General features: G+C 36.9%; 1 protein-coding gene across 1 annotated transcript in view; it reads right to left on the minus strand.

Moving 5' to 3' along the window:
• Positions 1–19480, minus strand: part of LOC121317817 (EF-hand calcium-binding domain-containing protein 6-like) — a 33373-nt gene that overhangs the window by 10060 nt on the left and 3833 nt on the right. Inside the window, exons 3-11 of the mRNA XM_041253919.1 lie at positions 19132–19229; positions 16224–16298; positions 14297–14363; positions 13095–13246; positions 10863–11000; positions 5655–5719; positions 5435–5541; positions 1367–1432; positions 514–596 (exon numbers count right to left, since the gene is read on the minus strand). Coding sequence (XP_041109853.1) covers positions 514–596; positions 1367–1432; positions 5435–5541; positions 5655–5719; positions 10863–11000; positions 13095–13246; positions 14297–14363; positions 16224–16298; positions 19132–19229 — 851 coding nt within the window. The remainder of the gene's footprint in view (positions 1–513; positions 597–1366; positions 1433–5434; positions 5542–5654; positions 5720–10862; positions 11001–13094; positions 13247–14296; positions 14364–16223; positions 16299–19131; positions 19230–19480) is intronic.

The following is a 19480-nucleotide window of genomic DNA, read 5'->3' on the forward strand; positions in this document are numbered from 1 at the left end:
ATGTATTGTCTGTTGACTTGTCAACCTGGATATAGTATTTTGCTTGTTAGGCTGTATTTTAATACAGATTTGTGACCAGTAAGAACTCTGAACCAGCCAGATCATAAAAAAACTGTCATTTTAGAATGTTTGAGCTAATGCAGCAAAACTCTAGAAATCACTAGCTTAAAAAAAAAAAAAAAAAACACAAAAAGGATTTTGAAGACAAAATTGCATAGCCAAAGGTTTCATTAAAACTTTTCCAACAAATAAGCATATCTAGATATTAAAAAGGCTTGGTGGTGCATAAGCATGGCATAATCCTCTAGTTTCTGAATTAATATGACCTCCTTTCCTCCTCATATGCACTTGCTGCTTTTACACTTATATAGAAGCTGTGGTCTATCGGGCTGCTTTACATTGCTTTGGTTAACACAGTTCAGTAGCTCGAAAGTCATAGATTTGTGAGGTGGCAAGAGTTAAAGAAAGTCTTCAAAAGAAGGTTCCTAACTAATAACTGGGCTCTTGCAGTACCTCGCTAGAAGATGTTCTAGATCAATAGCTCCCATCGGGATGTTGAACTGAGCCAAAACTTGTCGGAATGCAGTCCGGGTAGCCTGTAACAACAAAGGGGACAGAAGGTTCAAATTCTCTTCTTATTTTGAGGCAAATAATCAAGATTAAGAAAGACATGTTGTGCGTAAAATCATCTCGCCTGTCTCTGTGTATCACTCACATGTCTTATATTTTACGTGACATATTTTATATTTTGAACAACAGATTTTTAAACTGGGTTTACATGTTCACATGTGTTGCTACAGCTGTTTATGTAAGGTGTGTGTATTGTTTTAATTTTAATTTTTTTTACACTTTGACCACTTTTTAAAACTTTTAAATTGCTGCCTCACGGTGGCTTCCCATGTACCCTCATGGACCTTTCAGAACTACATTTCCTATCATACTCCTGCTCACTGGTAAATCCATCTCAGTTGCATATGTGAGCAGGAGTATGATGGTAAATGTAGTTCTGAGAGGTCCATATGGGTGCGTGGGAAGCCATCTTGAGACAGCGAATGTAATTTAAAAGTTTAAAAAAGTGATCAAAATGTAAAAAAAAATACACACCTTTGTAAACAGTTGTAGCAACACATGGGAACATGTAACACAATAAAATAAAAATGTCCTTATGTGCCCTTCAAGGTATTGCAAGTAGAAGGTATACATTGTGCTGTATTTTCCAGCTGGTCAATTTCTACCAGCAAAAAAAGGTTTAGCCCAGTTGTTCAAACTATATAATGTGATTGTACAATGTCCTTAATTTTACTACAGCATAATTATCAGCGTTATTGACAAAAACATTTATGCTGATGAAAAAAGTCAGGCTTACCAATCCTGTCCCATCTTCGTCATACTTTGCAAATGCATGCAGCATAGAAAGACAGGATTCATTTAACTGGGAAAGAAAGACATGTCATCATTTATTTAGCAAGAAAAATGCACGATTGGTCGATAATATCTTTATAAATATTGATATGCACATATAATAACTGTTGCTGCATTTTTCTTATTTATTTTACATAAAATAGATACAGTTGTATTTTTCTTAATCATTCATTTTGATTAACAGTGTGAACCAATGAAAAAGAAAACAAAACAAAAAAAAACTGGTACAAGACTGGTAACTGTCCCCATTATTTTAAACCATTTAATGGCAACATCTGCTGATTTAGAGTATTTACTTGCACACCTGCACAAAAGGACTATATACACTGATGCTGTGCTGAATTGGTTCCTTGGCTACAGTAAGTTGTCACTATGAGGGAAAACATAGTTTCAGTGGAAGCATATGCAGCACAGCCTTAAGTCAAAATATTGGGACTATTATATCAAATTATTATTATATCAAATCGTGTGTGCAGGGATGCGAATACGACTCCTATTATATAGCAGTTTGATCCATTCCTGGTTCTACTATGAGATTAATAAGACACACCTGAGTTTGTTACCTATACTCTGTGGCTAATCAAGTTTGTAATAAAAACTGGAATGGATGAACCTGCTATGCAGTCGAACTCTTATTTCCATCCTTGTATATGCTTGAAAGCTTTGTATATCGAGAGTAGCAAGGTAGTTTAATATAAATATCAATTCAGGTGGCAATAGGAAACCCATTCCAACAAGGGAGTCCCATTCTAGTTTTCAATGACCTCTTCAGCTCTTGAATTTGATGTTAACTCCCTGGTAAAACCTCCAAAAGATCTGGTTTCCTAGTAAAAATAGTTGATTAGAATCATCTGTCAGTCTGTGATAACTGTTGTACCTGTAGTTACATTCAAAGTATTTTCTTGGATCACAGCCACAGCTTTAACCTTCTTTGTAGATTCTGACAACACATCTTGCTACAGTTGATCCATGTATTCTTAAGGCTGCTTCACACCAGAGGTGATGTGATAAGTTAAACTGTGCAGCAATGCAACAAACTGAATAGAATCAGGCCAACACTGGCGCGATGAGAAATAGAATTGAATTCTATTTTTTGCGATTTGTCGTGCGTCAACTAGGGAATTGACCAATCAGAGAACAGCTTCAATGCACGTGATCCAGCAGAGTGAAGCAGCATCCAAAATGATGGAGGAAAATACCCAGTTCTAGGACACAGATCATTGCTATTATAAACATGCAGATTTCAAAGGCACCGGATAAGCCTGGTATGTATAATTTATTGCCCTATATGTTGAAATACTGTCAGAGAAGGCATTCATAATTACTTCATCATGTTGATGAATGAGTACCAGCCTTGTTCATAGTTTTGTCAATAGCAATTTTTTATAGTTTTATTAATCTGGCAATTTTTCAGTCTGTCCCATCGCCTCTGTGTCGCTTCTGGTGTGTATGGTCAAGTATCTTATCGCCCAATGAAAAACACTGGTAACTTTTTTCACTGACTACAATACCGCTAATATTTCATTATCAAATAAACAACTGAGCTCTTGATTACATGTATCACATTTCAGACAATAGTCGATAATATATATTTGGGCATGATAATGTAAACGAATAATAATGGAGTGTTTTCCACATGACATAATGACTGCTGACTGGAGACTGCTGACTGATTTTTCCACAAAGATGTTACTTTAATAAACCATGATGATGCAGCTGTTTGTAAGAAAATTACATTCTCTGAATCTTCTTTACTGGGCTGGGACTAGGTTGTGTGATTTTTACACATCACTAGGAAAGTTATCAAATTAATTTTGTTTAAATACGCTTTAAATATTGTTTGGAATCATTTCAACCACAAAGATGTATTTCGACAACTTAAAGATCATAATTAGCATTTTTTTTCTGGCGTACTGAAGCAGTGTACAGTCTCTGGTAATGCAAGCTTCTCAGCTTGGCACTTTACTCCACAGTACACCTGGGTGATAATTATGCAATTTCATTTAGCATTTACTGTGCTATTACCATGTTCTTTATTATGGTTTTCTGTGTTTCTTTTTGCTTTTTACCTGACATATGTGATTTACCATGCTTGTGTGTGTTTTACAAGACTTTATAAATGATTTCCTACACCGTATAGTGCTTTTACCACGATATACCAAGGTAAGCTTATATAACTTTTGCCTTTCCAGGATACACTTCACATGGATCCCAATAACAGGCAATTGCAGTTACAGTACCAAATGGAGCAATGCATTTTTGTGATTAAAACTATTATAATATGTAATTACCAAGTGAAGCCATGCAGTTGCCTCGAGCTGTGGAGCAGGTGCTTTTTGAACTGCATGCCAACTAGCCAATGTGAACCTCCCGATCAGCTCTGTGCCGGGTGAGCATACCTGCTCAATTGGTTGCCTAGCAACTTGTTTCCTGTTACGTGTCTCAGCTGCACACATCCATGCAAGAACCAGCGACAGGGTCATCCCTGTCACATACCCTCCCCCACAGGATGGCACCACTGGTACATTCGATAATCTTAAACTGGTTCCGCTTCTGTTTGGAATCAGTAGGTAGGTTGCTGTCATCTCCGTCACCACCTCAAAGGGACCGAGAATCGGTGGAAGGGGAACCGGCTAGTGTGGACATTGCGACTAGAGTACAGGCTGGTGACTGGACCTCTGCAGCTGCCGGCAGAGGTGAGAGCTTCAGCAACTATGCAGCGACGTCTGATTCACCAGTGGGGAGGTCCAGACATGTTGTGGGGTGTCTGGGAGCATGGACCAATGGAGGTGACCCATATGTGCCGGATTGGCACGCAGGGGTGGTGGTCGGAGCTGTGGAGGAACTGGTCTCGATTCCTCAGCCATAGGTCTCGGGGATGGCAGTTCCTCCTCCTCAGGTTGTTGGACAGCTGCTCATCCTCAGTCTATTGGGATGGTAGCTCCTCCTTCTTTTGCCCTCGTGATGGCAGCTACTCCTTCTTGGTCCATAGCTCCTCCTTTGGCTCTTCAGACAGGCTACTCCTACTCTGGCCTTTGTGGACAGTAAATCCTCCCTCTCTGGCACTTCACTCAGATCTCTGTTGCTCCCTCAGCAGAGCCTCCTGCAGCTGCTGATCATCACCTGGTTCTGCCTGTGCATCCTAGCAGCCAACTACTCTGTGTCTTTCCTGTCTTGACTCAGCAGAACCACTGACGCCCACTGCTGACACCATATGTAGTAGGGGGGGTGTTACCTACTTGGGTCGTTACTGACTAAAAAATTAGTCAAACACAGAGCAGTGGGCATTGACACACCGCGCAGGTGCGCAGATTTAATAAACACACAGGTGCTGCCACTAAGGTACCAGCAATGGTAGACCTAGTGTCAGATGTGATAAAGAAAACAAAACACAACAAATCGAAAAATAAAAAGTTTGTCACACAAGGTGAGCGCTAGCCTCATTAAAAGAGACGTCCTGCTCCAGGAACCTACTATACTACAAACCCCTCTCTATACTGGTCGGGATCAACACCCCCTAAACTAACTGACTGCTGGTCCTGGCTGGGCAACACCTTCACAGGAACCGTCTTGCAGTTGAAGGGTTCCATAGTAGTTATCCTGCAGAGCGGGCGCGCTACTCCTTAATGTAAACAAAGCGCCAATCTGCATAGCATGGTGGTCCAGTCACCTCGAGCTGTGGCGCAGTCGCCCTTTGAGCTGTGTGCAGCCTCCCCAGACACGATCCCCAGCCAATCCGGACCTCCTGATCAGCTCAGCACCGGTCACGCCTACGTGCTCAATTGGTTGTCTACCAACACGTCTCCTGTTACATATCCCAGCAGCACACATCTGTGCAAGAACCAGCGACAGGGTCCTCCCTGTCACACCAAATTATACTTTATATAACAAATCAGGCTCATATCCTCAGATTTGTTCTAAAATGCACTACCAAGCATATTCAAAAATTGTAGAGGTCAGATTTTATGCAGAGGTTATTGGAGAGCACATGCTACCAACATGAAACGTTTACCTTTGATTTTAAAACACTAGCAACCTCTTCAAAGCTCAGATTTTTGACAGATGATTTCATTCCCCTTCCTGTATTTGATTGTCTTGGTGGTTCACATATATCTGGAACTAAAAAAAGATACCATTTTAAAATCTTATTTACTAGCTTTTAATAATAAACTGTTATATTATATTATAAATCTGTAAATTGTTTGTATTTTAAAAATAAATAAATAATGTACCTGGTACTCCAAGTCGTTTGATAAGTGAATTTGTGTTGATGGCCTGTGTATTATTTTTATTAATCCTACAAGGCAATATAATCAAACAGTTACAACACAGTTTTCATTATGTGTCAGCCACATAATAATAATAATAATAATAATAATAATAATAATAATAATAATAATAATAATATTAAAAAAAAACATCATAAGCATTAGTACTAGGTATAGCATGGTGTCCAAATCTTCCAAAATAACAAATTGTCTTTTATTTGCTTTATCCCTTTCTAAAAGAATTCAGCTAATGTGGATTACATTTGTAAACTTTAAATGGCCAACAATGTAGTACTGAGTTAGGACAAATACAAATTAAAAATGTAATACCAAATAGTTTAAAATTACTTATATTTCAGTTTGACACCGGTTATTCTGTCATCCGCATTAGTGTAATAACTGTAATACTCCATCAATGTTCCTGGAGTGTGTGTGTGTGTGTATATATATATATATATATATATATATATATATATATATATATATATATATATATATATATATATATATTGCTGTGCAAAAGTCTTAGACATCTTGCATTTGTCTACTCTGATGCATTATAAGCATCAACAATTTACTCAAAGCCTCCACTAGTGTTCTCTACTATTATAACAACTTTGACTTGCATAAACAAGGAAGAACAATGAGTGAAATAGTTTGCATTAATTGATTTTTAAGGTGTGGTATCTGAAGCATAATCAACAAGTACACAGAAACATTATCTGTAATTGACAAACCCAGCACTGGAAGACCCATAGCTGTCTAACAAGGATGAGCAATATTTGATTGTTAATGATAATATCCTTAAGGAATAGAAAGAAGACAAGCATTGAATTGACAACAGAACTGGCAGAAGGCACAGGTGTTGTTGTCCATCCATCAACAGTCCAAAGCACCTTTGACCATTGTTCCATAGTCCAATATCTGTGTTCTTGTGCATATTTAGCCTTTTAGTCTTGTTCTTCTTTTTAACAGAGGTATTCTTACTGCAACACATCCTTTAAGTCCTGAGTTCAAGAGTGACTTTCGTACTATTGATTTGATGGATAACAACACCTGCATGAGCAGTAGGTTTGATGGATAACGACACATTCTATATATATATATATATATATATATATATATATATATATATATATATATATATATATATATACACACACACACACACACACACACAGTACCAGTCAAAAGTTTGAGTACACTTGCTGGAAACTAGGTTTTTTTCATAATTGACAATGTTTTACGTTGTATACTTTTCTATAAATACTTGAAAATGAAAACACATGTTACAATATACAAAACAAAACATAAGGAGTATCAAAGCAATGTTCAAGAAAATTGAAAATTATCTCTAAATCTTGTATTCCTCAAAATAGCCACCCTTTGCCTTAATAACAGCCTCACAAACATGAAGCATTCAACAAGGAAATCACCCGACATGTCTTCCCAGCTCTTCTGCAGCAATTCCCAGAGATGTAGAGCACTTGTGGGTAGCTTTGCTTTACTCTTCTATCCAGTTCGTCCCATACAAGTTCTATGGGATTGAGGTCTGGAGACTGGGTAGGCCAGGTCATTAGATTGAGTTGTCCTTCACTTTCCTTCTTCGCCAGATAGTTGTTGCACAACTTTGAGGTGTGTTTCGGGTCATTATTTTGCTGAAGAATGAAGGACTGCCCAACTAGTCGTAATCCTGATGGAATGGCATGCCTCTGAAGTATGCAGAACTCATGTGCTCACCCTCTCTTCGTCTTACAAATACTTGGTGGTTGGACCCAAATATTTCACATTTTGACTCATCGGTCCATAAGACCGACTTCCACTCATCAAACGTCCAGTTTCTGTATTTTTTGGCCCAGGAAAGTCTCTTCCTCTTATTCTGCACTCTTAACAATAGTTTCTTTGCAGCAATTCTTCCAGTTAGGCCAGCTTCACGCAATCTCCTCTGAACAGTTTATGTTGAAACATCTATTCTTCTAGTAGCATTTAGCTGAGCTTGTATTTCAGGAGCAGTTAATTGCCGGTTTCGCAGACTTGTGACTCGAATGGACTTGTTCTCTGATTCTGAGGTCACCCTTGGCCTGCCTGACGACCTTGTTCGGTCTTCATGAGTGCCAGTTTCTTCAAATCGTTTGATGGTCTTGGCCACAGCAGTTACAGACACTTGCAAAGTTCTTGCGATTTGTCTTAAAGATTGACCTTAATTTCTTAAAGTAATTACAGACTGTCTTTTTTCTTTGCTTAACTGAGCATATTTTCTCATTTTCTGCTCCCTTACATTCAGGAATGACAAACTTGTGCCTATGCTACCTATATTTATAGTAATCATGGACCTTCACCTGTTTACAATAATTGGTGACAAAAGGTTAATTAGGTAACATGCTAGTTAACTCAGAGAACACCTAACAAAGGCACTTTTATACTTAGGCCAGTGTTCTAACACTGTGTTATACACATTTCCGACTTTTAACTGACTTGGGCTTCAGACTGAAATCCCCTTGTTTTGGGTGACCATTTCATTGAAATTGACAAGATTTACATTTTCATTTAAAAATTTAATTTTTGAATGCAATTCACTTACGATTATCAGCTTATATAAGTACACATATCAGATGATGAAATATTAAGTGTTTATAGACAAGTTTATACAGCTAAAAGCGTAGATAATCATGAAAAACCTGGTTTCAAGCAGGTGTACTCAAACTTTTGACTGGTACTGTATATATATATATATATATATATATATATATATATATATATATATAATATATATATATATATATATATATATATATACCATATTACTTCAATTTGGCGCCACCCTCATATTAAAGACACCCTCGTATCAATGCCGTAGTCATTTATCAGCTTTATAATAGAGGCCGCCCTGGAATAAACGCCGCTATCAATAAAGAAACATTAAGGTATTTATTTCCCCCTGATTCGCTGGTACAGTGCTCCCCTTACCTTCCAACTCACACTCCAACTCGTTATTTGGTCACCGATAATTGTACAGTAGTCAAAGTACGTTGGCCACACACACTGCTACATACAGGTAGGCTACCGTATCACAGAAAATAAGCAACCACGATACTTCTAAAATGTCATAAATCATGTAATAAAATATTGCAGTGTTTGAACATTGTAGTATTATTAATAATCGTCGCCCTCATATAACGGCCGCTCTATTTTAAGCGCTGCGGTCATTTTGATCAATTTAAAATAAACGCTGCGGCGCCAAATTGAAGTAATACGGTGTATATATATATATATATATATATATATATATATATATATATATATATATATATATATATATATATACACAGTGGTTTTCAGAAGTATTCACCTCCCTGCAAAGTTTTCATTTTGTTGGCACCTGAGCGTACTCCACGACACTTTCAGATTAGACTTTACATGTAGAATCTACACAAACTACTCCATATTGATAAAGTAAAAAAAAAAAAAAATCATATCAAATATAAATAAGTAAGAATTACAGACAAAAACAGATTAATCTCAGTTGCATAAGTATTCAACCCTTTTGCTACTGCAGCCCTAAATCAGCTCAGGTGCAAATGATTTGTTTGAAAAGTCACATAATTAGTGAAATGGTTTCAGCCTGTGTGTTTACACAAAGTGGTTTGAATTTCCCTCAGGTATATGAAGACTTTCAAGCCGCAACACACATAGTGATCCAACAAAGTAACCATGAAGACCAAAAAGCTTTCAAAACAAGTCAGGGATAAAATGGTAGAGCGGTACAGAGCAGGAGAAGGGTACAAGAAAATTTCAATGGTGCTAATTATCCCTCTCAGCACAGTGAAGTCCATCATTAAGAAGTGGTTGATGCGTTATACCACCCAGACAATACCCAGATCAGGTCACCCTCCCAAACTGAGCAGCCGGGTAATCAGGAAACTGTTTAGGGATGTCACTCTGAAGCCAACAATGACCTTGAGAGATCTGCAAAGTTCTGTGTCTGAGATGGGAGTCAGTGTTCACACGTCAACAATAAGCTGGTCCCTACACAAAGCTAGCCTGCATGGATGGGTGGCAAGAAAGAAGCCATTACTCAAAAAGCCTCATCTTAAAGCACGTATGGAGTTTGCGAAAAAGTATGTAGATGATACTGCAGACATGTGGAAAAAGTTTTTGTGGTCAGACGAGACAAAAATTGAACTTTTCTGTCTAAATTCCAAGCGTTACTTCTGGCTCAACACTGCACATCACCCAGTCAACCCCATGTTAACTGTCAAGCATTGTGGTGGCAGCTTCATGTTATGGGGATGCTTCAGCAGAGGGTAGAATGGATGGTGCAAAGTACAGGCGAATCCTTGAGGAAAACTTGTTTGAGTCAGCCAAGACTGAAACTGGGGAGGAAAATTGACATTTCAGCAGGACAATGTCCCAAAGTACAAAGCCAAAGCCACACTGGAGTGGTTGAACAAGAAGAGAATTCATGTTCTTGAGTGGCTCAGTCAAAGTCCTGACTTGAATCTAATCGAAAATTTATGGTGAGACTTGAAGATTGCAGTCCATCAACAATCCCCAACAAACATATCAGAACTGGAGCAATTTTCTCATGAAGAATGGGAAACAATGTCACCATCCTACTATGGAAAGCTAGTAGAGACCTATCCAAAAAGACTCAATAGAGGTAATTGCTGCAAAAGGTGATTCTACCAAGTACTGACTTAAGGGGCTGAATACTTATGCAACCAGTAAATTTCATTTTGTACATTTTCCTTGCAAGTTTTGCTGACATTTAACCTCCTCCTCATATAACAATGTTCAGTTTAACCGCTACAGCTTTGAATAAAAAAAAGTTTGTTTGAAAAACTGTGTATACTTTATTTGTAATTCAACAAAATGTGACATTATTGTAGGGAATAAACACTTTTGCAAACCAGTGTGTGTGTGTGTGTGTTCTGCAAAGGGAGGTATAAATTGTATTCTGTAATTATGTATTTTTACATTAACAAGTTTACTTCAAAATTCCCCTCAAACAGCTTTATTGTGTAACAAAAGTCATATTTTTTTGTCTTTTAAAGAGACTTATCTGGCATATGTAGGTTAATCCCACAGGGGTTTAAAAAGAGTCTTACTCCTTCACTGCCTTTGCTTTTTCTAACAAGGAGTTTTCCAAATGAAGTACTGAGCTTCCCTTACCTTTCCCAGAGACCGTCAAACTCGTCATCATTAATAACAAGCCCCATACTGTCAAGGGACTTCTTTAGCTGCACCGCTGTGATATTCCCACTGGGCTGCAGACAGGAGAGTGGGAAGTATTTTTCAATGGAGAAATCACTGCAAATAAACATAAAAGAGAAAATGCTGAGTTTGTATGTATGCATATATTTGTTTTTGTATGAAGTGTGATCATGACAAGATGACATGATCACACTTCATGCAAAAACAAATATTGCATGGTTTGTCTCAATAATTTATTCTATTTACTACGTAGAATTGTACAGCTGCTGCTGTGATGACAACAGGTCCACTGAAAAGGATGGTTATCTCTAGTGTGAGTACTTGAAGTGTTCACAAGTTGGCTGAACAGGAGACATCCTAGAATAGCAAAGCAACTATAAACAACTACACATGTCTTAATAAAATTAAGGAAATTGTAGATTTTGGTCTGAACAGAACATCACCAACCAATTATTGAGGCTGGTACTGAAACAAAACTGAACACAGGATCTCATGCTGGTTATCCTGGAAGGTGCTGTAACTTCCATTATTAAAGTTTTGGTTTCATGGTTAAAAATAAATTAATAATTCAAAGCTCCTGTCAACATAGTACTTGAGCAACTTTCATATAGATCTACCTGACTTGCATGTTGTATTTGCAGACAAGCAAAATTGATTCTTTATAATGTCCAATGATAAAATGGAAAAATGGTAAAATGGATGCACTGTTTTATACACAAATGCATATAGTATCATTAGTGTTATTTATTATTTATAAAACAACATTGAACAAGCCAAAAGAAAAATGAAGTCACAACAGTTACATCTATTTTACTTCATAATATGAGGCTGATATCCTTAACATTTTAATCCTGACATTGCATTATTTTCATCACACTGTTAACCAACTAAGTTGTGTTCAATGTTGAAGCCATCAGTGCAAATATATAAGATTAAGGGTAAAATGTCTCCTTCATTATAATGTTTCATAAATGTGAAACAATTAACTACAACTTTACAGAAGGTATTAAAGAGTAAGTAGCAGGGTTAAATAACATATCTGTAATTTGTCTTAACATTTTTAACATCCTGACAACATTTTACACTTACAACTTTAAAATCTCTTTTCAAAATGTCCGCTCTAGTGCACTGATAGTGTAAGGATTATTTCACACATTGTCAAACATGTAACACAGCAATAACGACCCATGATGTTGTATGGCACAGAAAAGCTAGAGTACTTGTTCTTATGTTTTTTGTTTAAATCGCTCTTCCTGCAGTGATTAAGAGGACAGATCTCAAACCCCAGTGCACTAGAGCAGCCATTTTGAAAAGAGCTAAAAGTGTAAAAAGTTGTCAGGATGTTAACAATGAAAATAAAAATTACAGGTACATTATTTAAACAGTTGTAGCAACACGTGGGGATGTGTAACCGTGTATTTTTCGGAACCCCGGCACTTACTCGTTAACCGAGGTTACAGTAAAAATAATAAACACAAAAACAGCCATTTATCCGGAAATTATTGAAAAATGCAAAGATCATTAAAATAAATAAATAAATAAATAATCAGTTTGCACGGCTATTTACATGCTAAAGTTAAATGCTATACACTGGGCGTTTAGTTTTCAGGGACTCATAAAATACTGCAATAAATCACTTCTGCTATTTCACTGGGGTTTCACCACTTGCAGTTTATGAGTCATGGGGTGGAGACACTGGTATCCAAATTCAATAACAAGAAAGAGTCAGGTATTCCAGACACACAACTAACAGGTTTCATGATGTTTCAACAAAGAGCCGAGAGTCAGCAGAAAAACAAACACATTACTCTAAAATAGGATTTATTTATTACAGTATTTTGTGAGCCTCTGAAAAATAAACATAAAAAAGGAATCAACCTATACATACTGCAGATAATGACTTCCACTGTACTGTAGTGTGTGGAATATCGCATGCACCCTTTTACAAATATTGGGAATTTCTACATGCTATATATGGGTAGCAGGGGATATCGGAATATAGTACACGTGTAATTGTATTCTAGAGGTGCACATTATACAAGAGATGTAACCTAAATCTGCTTAATCATGTGCAATAGCAATAGCAAAATACATGTTAAAAACTCTTTCCATAATACACTGCTATTATTTATATCTCACCTTTTTTCCAGCCTTAAAATTAATTTACATGATCTTAACAATTAGGATTACCTCTCATTTACTTTTTCTTTTACCAAATTCCAAATTCTTTCAGCATTCTTGTCATCCATTCTCTCACATTTTGGGTCTGAGCGTTTCGGCTTAGCCCCCACATCATCAAGCTGTTTAGCTCTTGAAGGACTGAGCCATTCATTTTGCATTACCTACAAAAAAAAAAAAAAAAAAAAAAAAACAGAACCCAGTTTCAATTGTTTAAAAGAAGAGCTAAGCTAATTGGCAACTGCGTTTGCTCACATTTTAAAGGTTTTCTTTTAAATGCCACGGTTTTGTCTCCCTTTTTCTTCACTGAGAGAGCCTCGATTGTGTTTGTCAGAAACAACAATGTATACATGGTAATGTGTTGAGTAGCCATGTCACAACTCCCCACTACACAACTGCATGAAAATGTTGTTCTACAATATGTCTGCAATGTCATAGCAGACGGCTGACATTTTTGGTGTAGCACCTCTTTAGGTAATACCTCTTTTCCATTATTTATGGTTATTTATTTATCATTGCTTTACGCCAAGTAGTTATATTTTGCATATAATAATGGTATTATGATAGTTGTATTAAGTCAATAAGATGACCAAAATAATGATTACAAATCCAATTGGCATTTAAAGATCATGCCTGACTTCTAAGAATCATAATTGTAAGGTCAATTATAAGAAAAATGTGTATACTGAAGAAGGCACCAGCTGAAATGTGTGTCTGCTTTACTTGAAGATATTGTATTTTTTTACATGATTCATTTAAAGCAACATGCTATATATGAAGCCACACCACATAATGGTATGTATGGGATCTTGTTTTTTAGACAGACCGGTAGTGACAGCCTCTTTACGAAGCAAGGTCCAGTGTCCTTGCAACACAGTCCATCACTTTATCACCCTGTAACAAGCTGCTCATGAAGGGGTTGTCTCAGCACCTACAGACAGTAATTTATTTCCTGTATTTTCATCTGCAGATACAGCTGCAAGATACAGGAGGCACAATTATTCATCAGTGGTGGAGTAAAGAACAAAGAATTAATCTTTTTGTCACGGTTACAAAACTTCAAAGCCCAGGCAAGCAAAAGACATACATTTAGCATCGAAGCTCAGGTCAACAAGCAGATGTTCCTGTTATACATAAAACTGACTTCTTCAGAGGTTTTTTATAACACCACCAGAAAGCTACCTGATAATCCTAGTGCAGGGATTTTTCCTTACCTTTTTGGGCAGAAAACACGAGATGAACTCATCAAAAGAAAAGCTGGAATAGCCAACAAGCCCTACCCTACAGAAATAAAGAAAAATATATATGACAATATTGGACTGACAGAGCACTTAGCAAATGGCAGTTTGTAACATTTCTAAGAGCAAAAATGATTCTCTACATTACAAGAGGCTAAGAGAAAGATAGTGAGATCTAAGCTCTGGAGTTGGGAGGCAGGAGGCATTGGACTTGAAACTCACATCAGTAATTCTCAAGTGACCCACTTCTTCAACTTCCACCCACAGCCTATAGTTTAAAACAGCTTTTGCACGGGCAACTTTTTATGTTGTTAGACAGTTAGAAACAGCTGGAAGCTCTTTTATGTAGATGGATAGGAAGCAGTTCATAAGTGATAACCGTTTCCAGTATTAAAACCTTTACTCCTCAGATTTGATCCACTCTGAAGACTTATTTTTTAAATTACTTACATCTAATATTGTAATATTTTTGTGCAGTGTCTTTTCTTTCTCTAGGATCTTGTTTCCTCTTACAAATACGTGATTTAAAAAACAGACAAACCAGCCTAGCAACAGTTATACATTTAGCCTTCCAATTTTTCATATGCTGACATGGAGGCATTACTAAACCTCTGTTTGCTAATGCATGATTACTTAAGACTGATAATAAGACATAATAAGACTGATTTGCAACCAAAATAAACAACACCACGCATAAGTAATGTAAAGAAACCACTCCCACTGTTGAATGGAGGAGCTGACAGTGATGGGTTATTTTAACAGATATACCTGACACATCACAGCATTTTCAATATTTATATATATTGATACACTCTAATTTATGTTACCCTGAGAGTACAGTACACCCTCACAATAATGACCTTCGCCTATAACGAACCTGGCCCCTGAACTCCAAATATATATAAACACACACTGTCAACATCCTGGTCTGTGCGCACGGGATGCCACCTCCACAGTGAAGTCAACTCCTTTGTCTTAATAAAAATCATGTGCTGTGTAACTATGCTTCTGAAAGGAAAATCATTTTATGTTGCAACAAAGCTGGAAACTATGTTGATTGTTTGAAAAAAGGAGTAGCGCAGGCAGATCTCTGTCGTGAACATAGGTTGTCAAAAAGCACTGTTTCTGGCTTGTTCAGCAACCGTGTGGCAAAGCAAAATTGATTAAATAATAAAAAAAAAAAAACAACAAAACCTGAGGATCTGATGAACTTTTCATGTCGGGTTGATCTGGAGTAAAAACTTGGGATTCTTGCATGATAGATTAGATTTGGTGCACTTTGAAACGATTCATGTCAGGTGGATTTTGAATAAAAGTTCAGCTTCAATTCGGGATTTTAACAAATAGGATAAAGCAAAGGCAGAATACTGCATACATGAGATGAACAGGTACATGTAATTCTACTTTTATTCACAATCTCATCTCATTAACTTACTCCAACAGTTTATCATTCATTTTGATGGTCCTTTAACGAACCCCTTAATATAACGAACAAAAGGCTGGACCTCAATAGGTTTGTTATAGCGAGAGTGTACTGTGTATATGATCCCTAATGATCTTTTCTACCACTGTCTTCATTTACTAGCTTATTGGATGCTATGGGCCAATTGGTGCCAAGACTGGGGTAATAAATAAGTCAAATCATTACAGGTAAATTAAATAGAAATAGTCTGGTATAGTAGATATGAATATACAATTAAAGACTGCAAACACAAATCATACTTAAACATAATTTAAAACTAGCTAAACCTTTTCTCCATTTGCATAATAAAGATATTTCTTTCAAATTTGGATACCCGTAAGCTGATAGGCCCGCATTTCTGAACATGGAGATATGAAAAATATCTATATGTATAAAACATCAACATTTGCTTTACGTACTAATAAAAACTTTTTAGAGTACCTGGTTAAAACAGTGTTGACCTGTTGAGGAGTGAGGTATCCACATAGATTCCATAGAATGCGGTTAAGGGCCTCCCTAAGAAAACAAAAGCAATGTTCAACAACTGGAGCAGAAGAGACAGAAAAGAACCTATTTTAATGATCTTAACAGTGGGAGATCCTAATAGTACCACCATAACATTTTGAGGATATCTTTCCACAGTATTTTTACTTTTTGTGATCAAAGTTAAAGAGTAAGTAACACGGTTCCGAAAAATATAACGTTATGCATCCCCATGTGTCGCTACAACTGTTTAAATACTGTACCTATAATTTTTATTTTCATTATTAACATCCTGACAACTTTTAACTATTATAAATTTAGTCTGTTTCAAAGCTCTTTTCAAAATGTCCACTCTAGTGCACTAGGGTTTGAGATCTGTCCTCTGAATCACTCTTGAAAGAGCGATTTAAAATAAATAAATAAATATAATAACAACGCTCTGGCTTTTCTGTTCCATACCACATCATGGATCGTTATTGCTGTGTTACATGTTTGACAATGTGGGCCATAATTCTTACACATCAGTGCACTAGAGTGGACATTTTGAATAAAGCTTTGAAACAGATTTTACAGTTATACGTGTAAAACATTGTCAGGATGTTAACAATAAAAAGAAAAATTACAGGTACGTTATTTAAACAGTTGTAGCAACACGTGGGGACGTATAACACTATATTTTTTGGAATCATGCTACTTACTCTTTAACAAGCAATGCGATAAATAAATTACTCCTGGGGAAAACATGAGAACGATTAGCCAGGGCTGCAATAGGAAGGAGAGAGAATAGGGCGGGCCAGACTCCAACTGAGACAGCCTTCCCTATGGAGTCGAGGCTAGGCCTATCGGCCTCCAGACACCTGAAAATATAGAGTCCTCTGACTTCTCGAAGAGTCTTATAGGCAGAGCCTCGAGACTGGGTCTCAGTTACTGACCAGTTTCGACACTCAGCGGACGGAACGGCTCATGCAAAGCCTTGACGTAAAGAAGAGATGAGAATCTGAAAAACAGAAATTGCTATTTATGGGACTCGAGCACTAAGAGTATGTGGGCCACGTCCCAGGAGGATAAAGGAGGAAATAACACAGAACCTTCTTTCTTGAGGCAAGATAAAGCGCATGAGTTGCAAAAGAATAATGTGGTCAGTGGTCCCCTCTGACCACACGAAGAACCTGTGGAGTTACTGGAACTCTAGGTCGGGGAAGTGAGACTCACTATCCTCCCAGAGAGGACAGACACAGAGACACATGGCATATGGAAAAAGTGAGGAGAGAAAAGGAGGAAAAAGCAAACGCAAGAGAAATAGCAGGGCTATGACTGGGATTAAATAGAGGGTTTATGATGATAGGCAGGTGAAATTAGGAAAAAAAAAGTTAACATTGAAAAGGCTGTGGAATTTAGGTCCATTCGTAGTACATACATTGCTGTTTAGAATATTAAAATAGACTTCGGAGAAGTTTTCAACATATGCCTGTTGTAGGTAAATGAAATGGATTGTTTTATTTTTTTTTAAATCAAAGAACAAGAAGTAAATGCATTCTGCATCAAAAACTATTTGTTTTACTGTTATGAAATTCAGAGTATAGCTTTGTGATTATTACATTTCTCACATCCAAATATTACATAATCACAATAATCCAGGTTACCACAGCAGAACTGGATATGAAATGTAACTCTCCATGGAAAAAGGTTGACGTCTACTTTTATATGGTATTCAGTTACAATGACTAGGATGAGTGATTTTATATTGTTATGGTACAATACCGTAATATGGGGGAAATGGATATAAATTACAAAAATAAATGAGTGCCATTTGAAAGTTTATTACAGCTTTAACTTTTTATGGTGGCTAGTTAAACATAAAATAACAACATATTTGATGGAAAAACAAAGTGCCAAAACAAACTTCACAAGATTTTTAGAACTGTGCTGAGTATATTAGTAATTGTTTCTGTAGATCACTGTAGTTGCTGTTGTGGATTTCTCAGCATGCATCTCATAGATAACTACAAAACATTCAGACTGAATGCACAATACCCTCCCTGGTTTACCAGTTTCGCATTACTTATGTAGTTAACAGCGGATCTCACCTTCCTTGCACAGTCAGCTACCTGATATTGTCAATCAAATTCAATTCTTTATTTAGAAAGGTAGGAGAAACTGAGAACAGGTTATCATCGACAGAGTCCTCACCAGGGGAACAGGGAGGGGAGACGTGTTCAGAGAAATAGCTAATTAGTTACTAATTGCTATCCAGAACAATAACATAGCCAGTACATTATTCCAAGATTAAGAAGCAGTGAATTACTTTTCCTCACAGAAAGATTAAGAAATGCAGGGTGGACCTGGCTCTTAGGCTTGTGTTTTTTGTTTAATATAGAGGCAAGAAGTAATTTCCTATATTCCTATTTTTTAATATTCCACTATGAAATGTTTTTACTGTAGTTGCATACCATTCTGTTTTGATTTTGTCATTATTAAATAAAAAAAAGTGACATCCCCTTCATTTTGTGAGGCAGTAGGTACTCTAATGGTCCGTTGCTATTGACCAGTATTTTAATTTCTGCTGTTGGCTGGGCAACATAGCCATCCATACCTATCAAAAGTGTGTAGCTTATCTTTTTTCACAAATAAAACAATACACGTGGCACAGTGGCATTAATTACAAAGATATCTAATTGTGTTCTTGTTTTGGTGTGATATATTATCTAAGGCAGTCTGAAACAGATACAGTATATGCCAGCCAGCTCTTATAAGCAAAATGTTGCCACCTTGCAGCCATTCACCTGTATTCCAGAGCAGCCTGAAGACACTGGATCACTTTTCCGTAGGACGCACATAAAAGATCTGATCACAATATATAACCTACTTGGAAACCGTGCCTTCGCCTTTAGGGTCATTGGCTCGGAACATCTGATGGACACTGTGGTGTTGGGAATGCAGTTTCTCCTTGATCAGCCCGATAATCTAGTGACAGAGGTGAAAGAGGATGGCAGTGAGACAGAGGGATCACCTGCCTTGTAGGCTAAGGGGCCATGTTGATTTTACCACAGTGCAATCAAGGCAAGTAAATTAAGTCATAATCCAAATGTAGACATTTTCTTGTATTATATTTTTATACTATTGATAAGGGGTGTCAGACGATAGATATACAGATATGGTAGATATATCTCATTGGGAGTTTGTCCCAAATTATCACATTTAAAAATATTTAAGAC

The sequence above is a fragment of the Polyodon spathula genome, chromosome 7, assembly GCF_017654505.1.
Source record: "Polyodon spathula isolate WHYD16114869_AA chromosome 7, ASM1765450v1, whole genome shotgun sequence".
Taxonomy (NCBI): Eukaryota; Metazoa; Chordata; class Actinopteri; order Acipenseriformes; family Polyodontidae; genus Polyodon; species Polyodon spathula.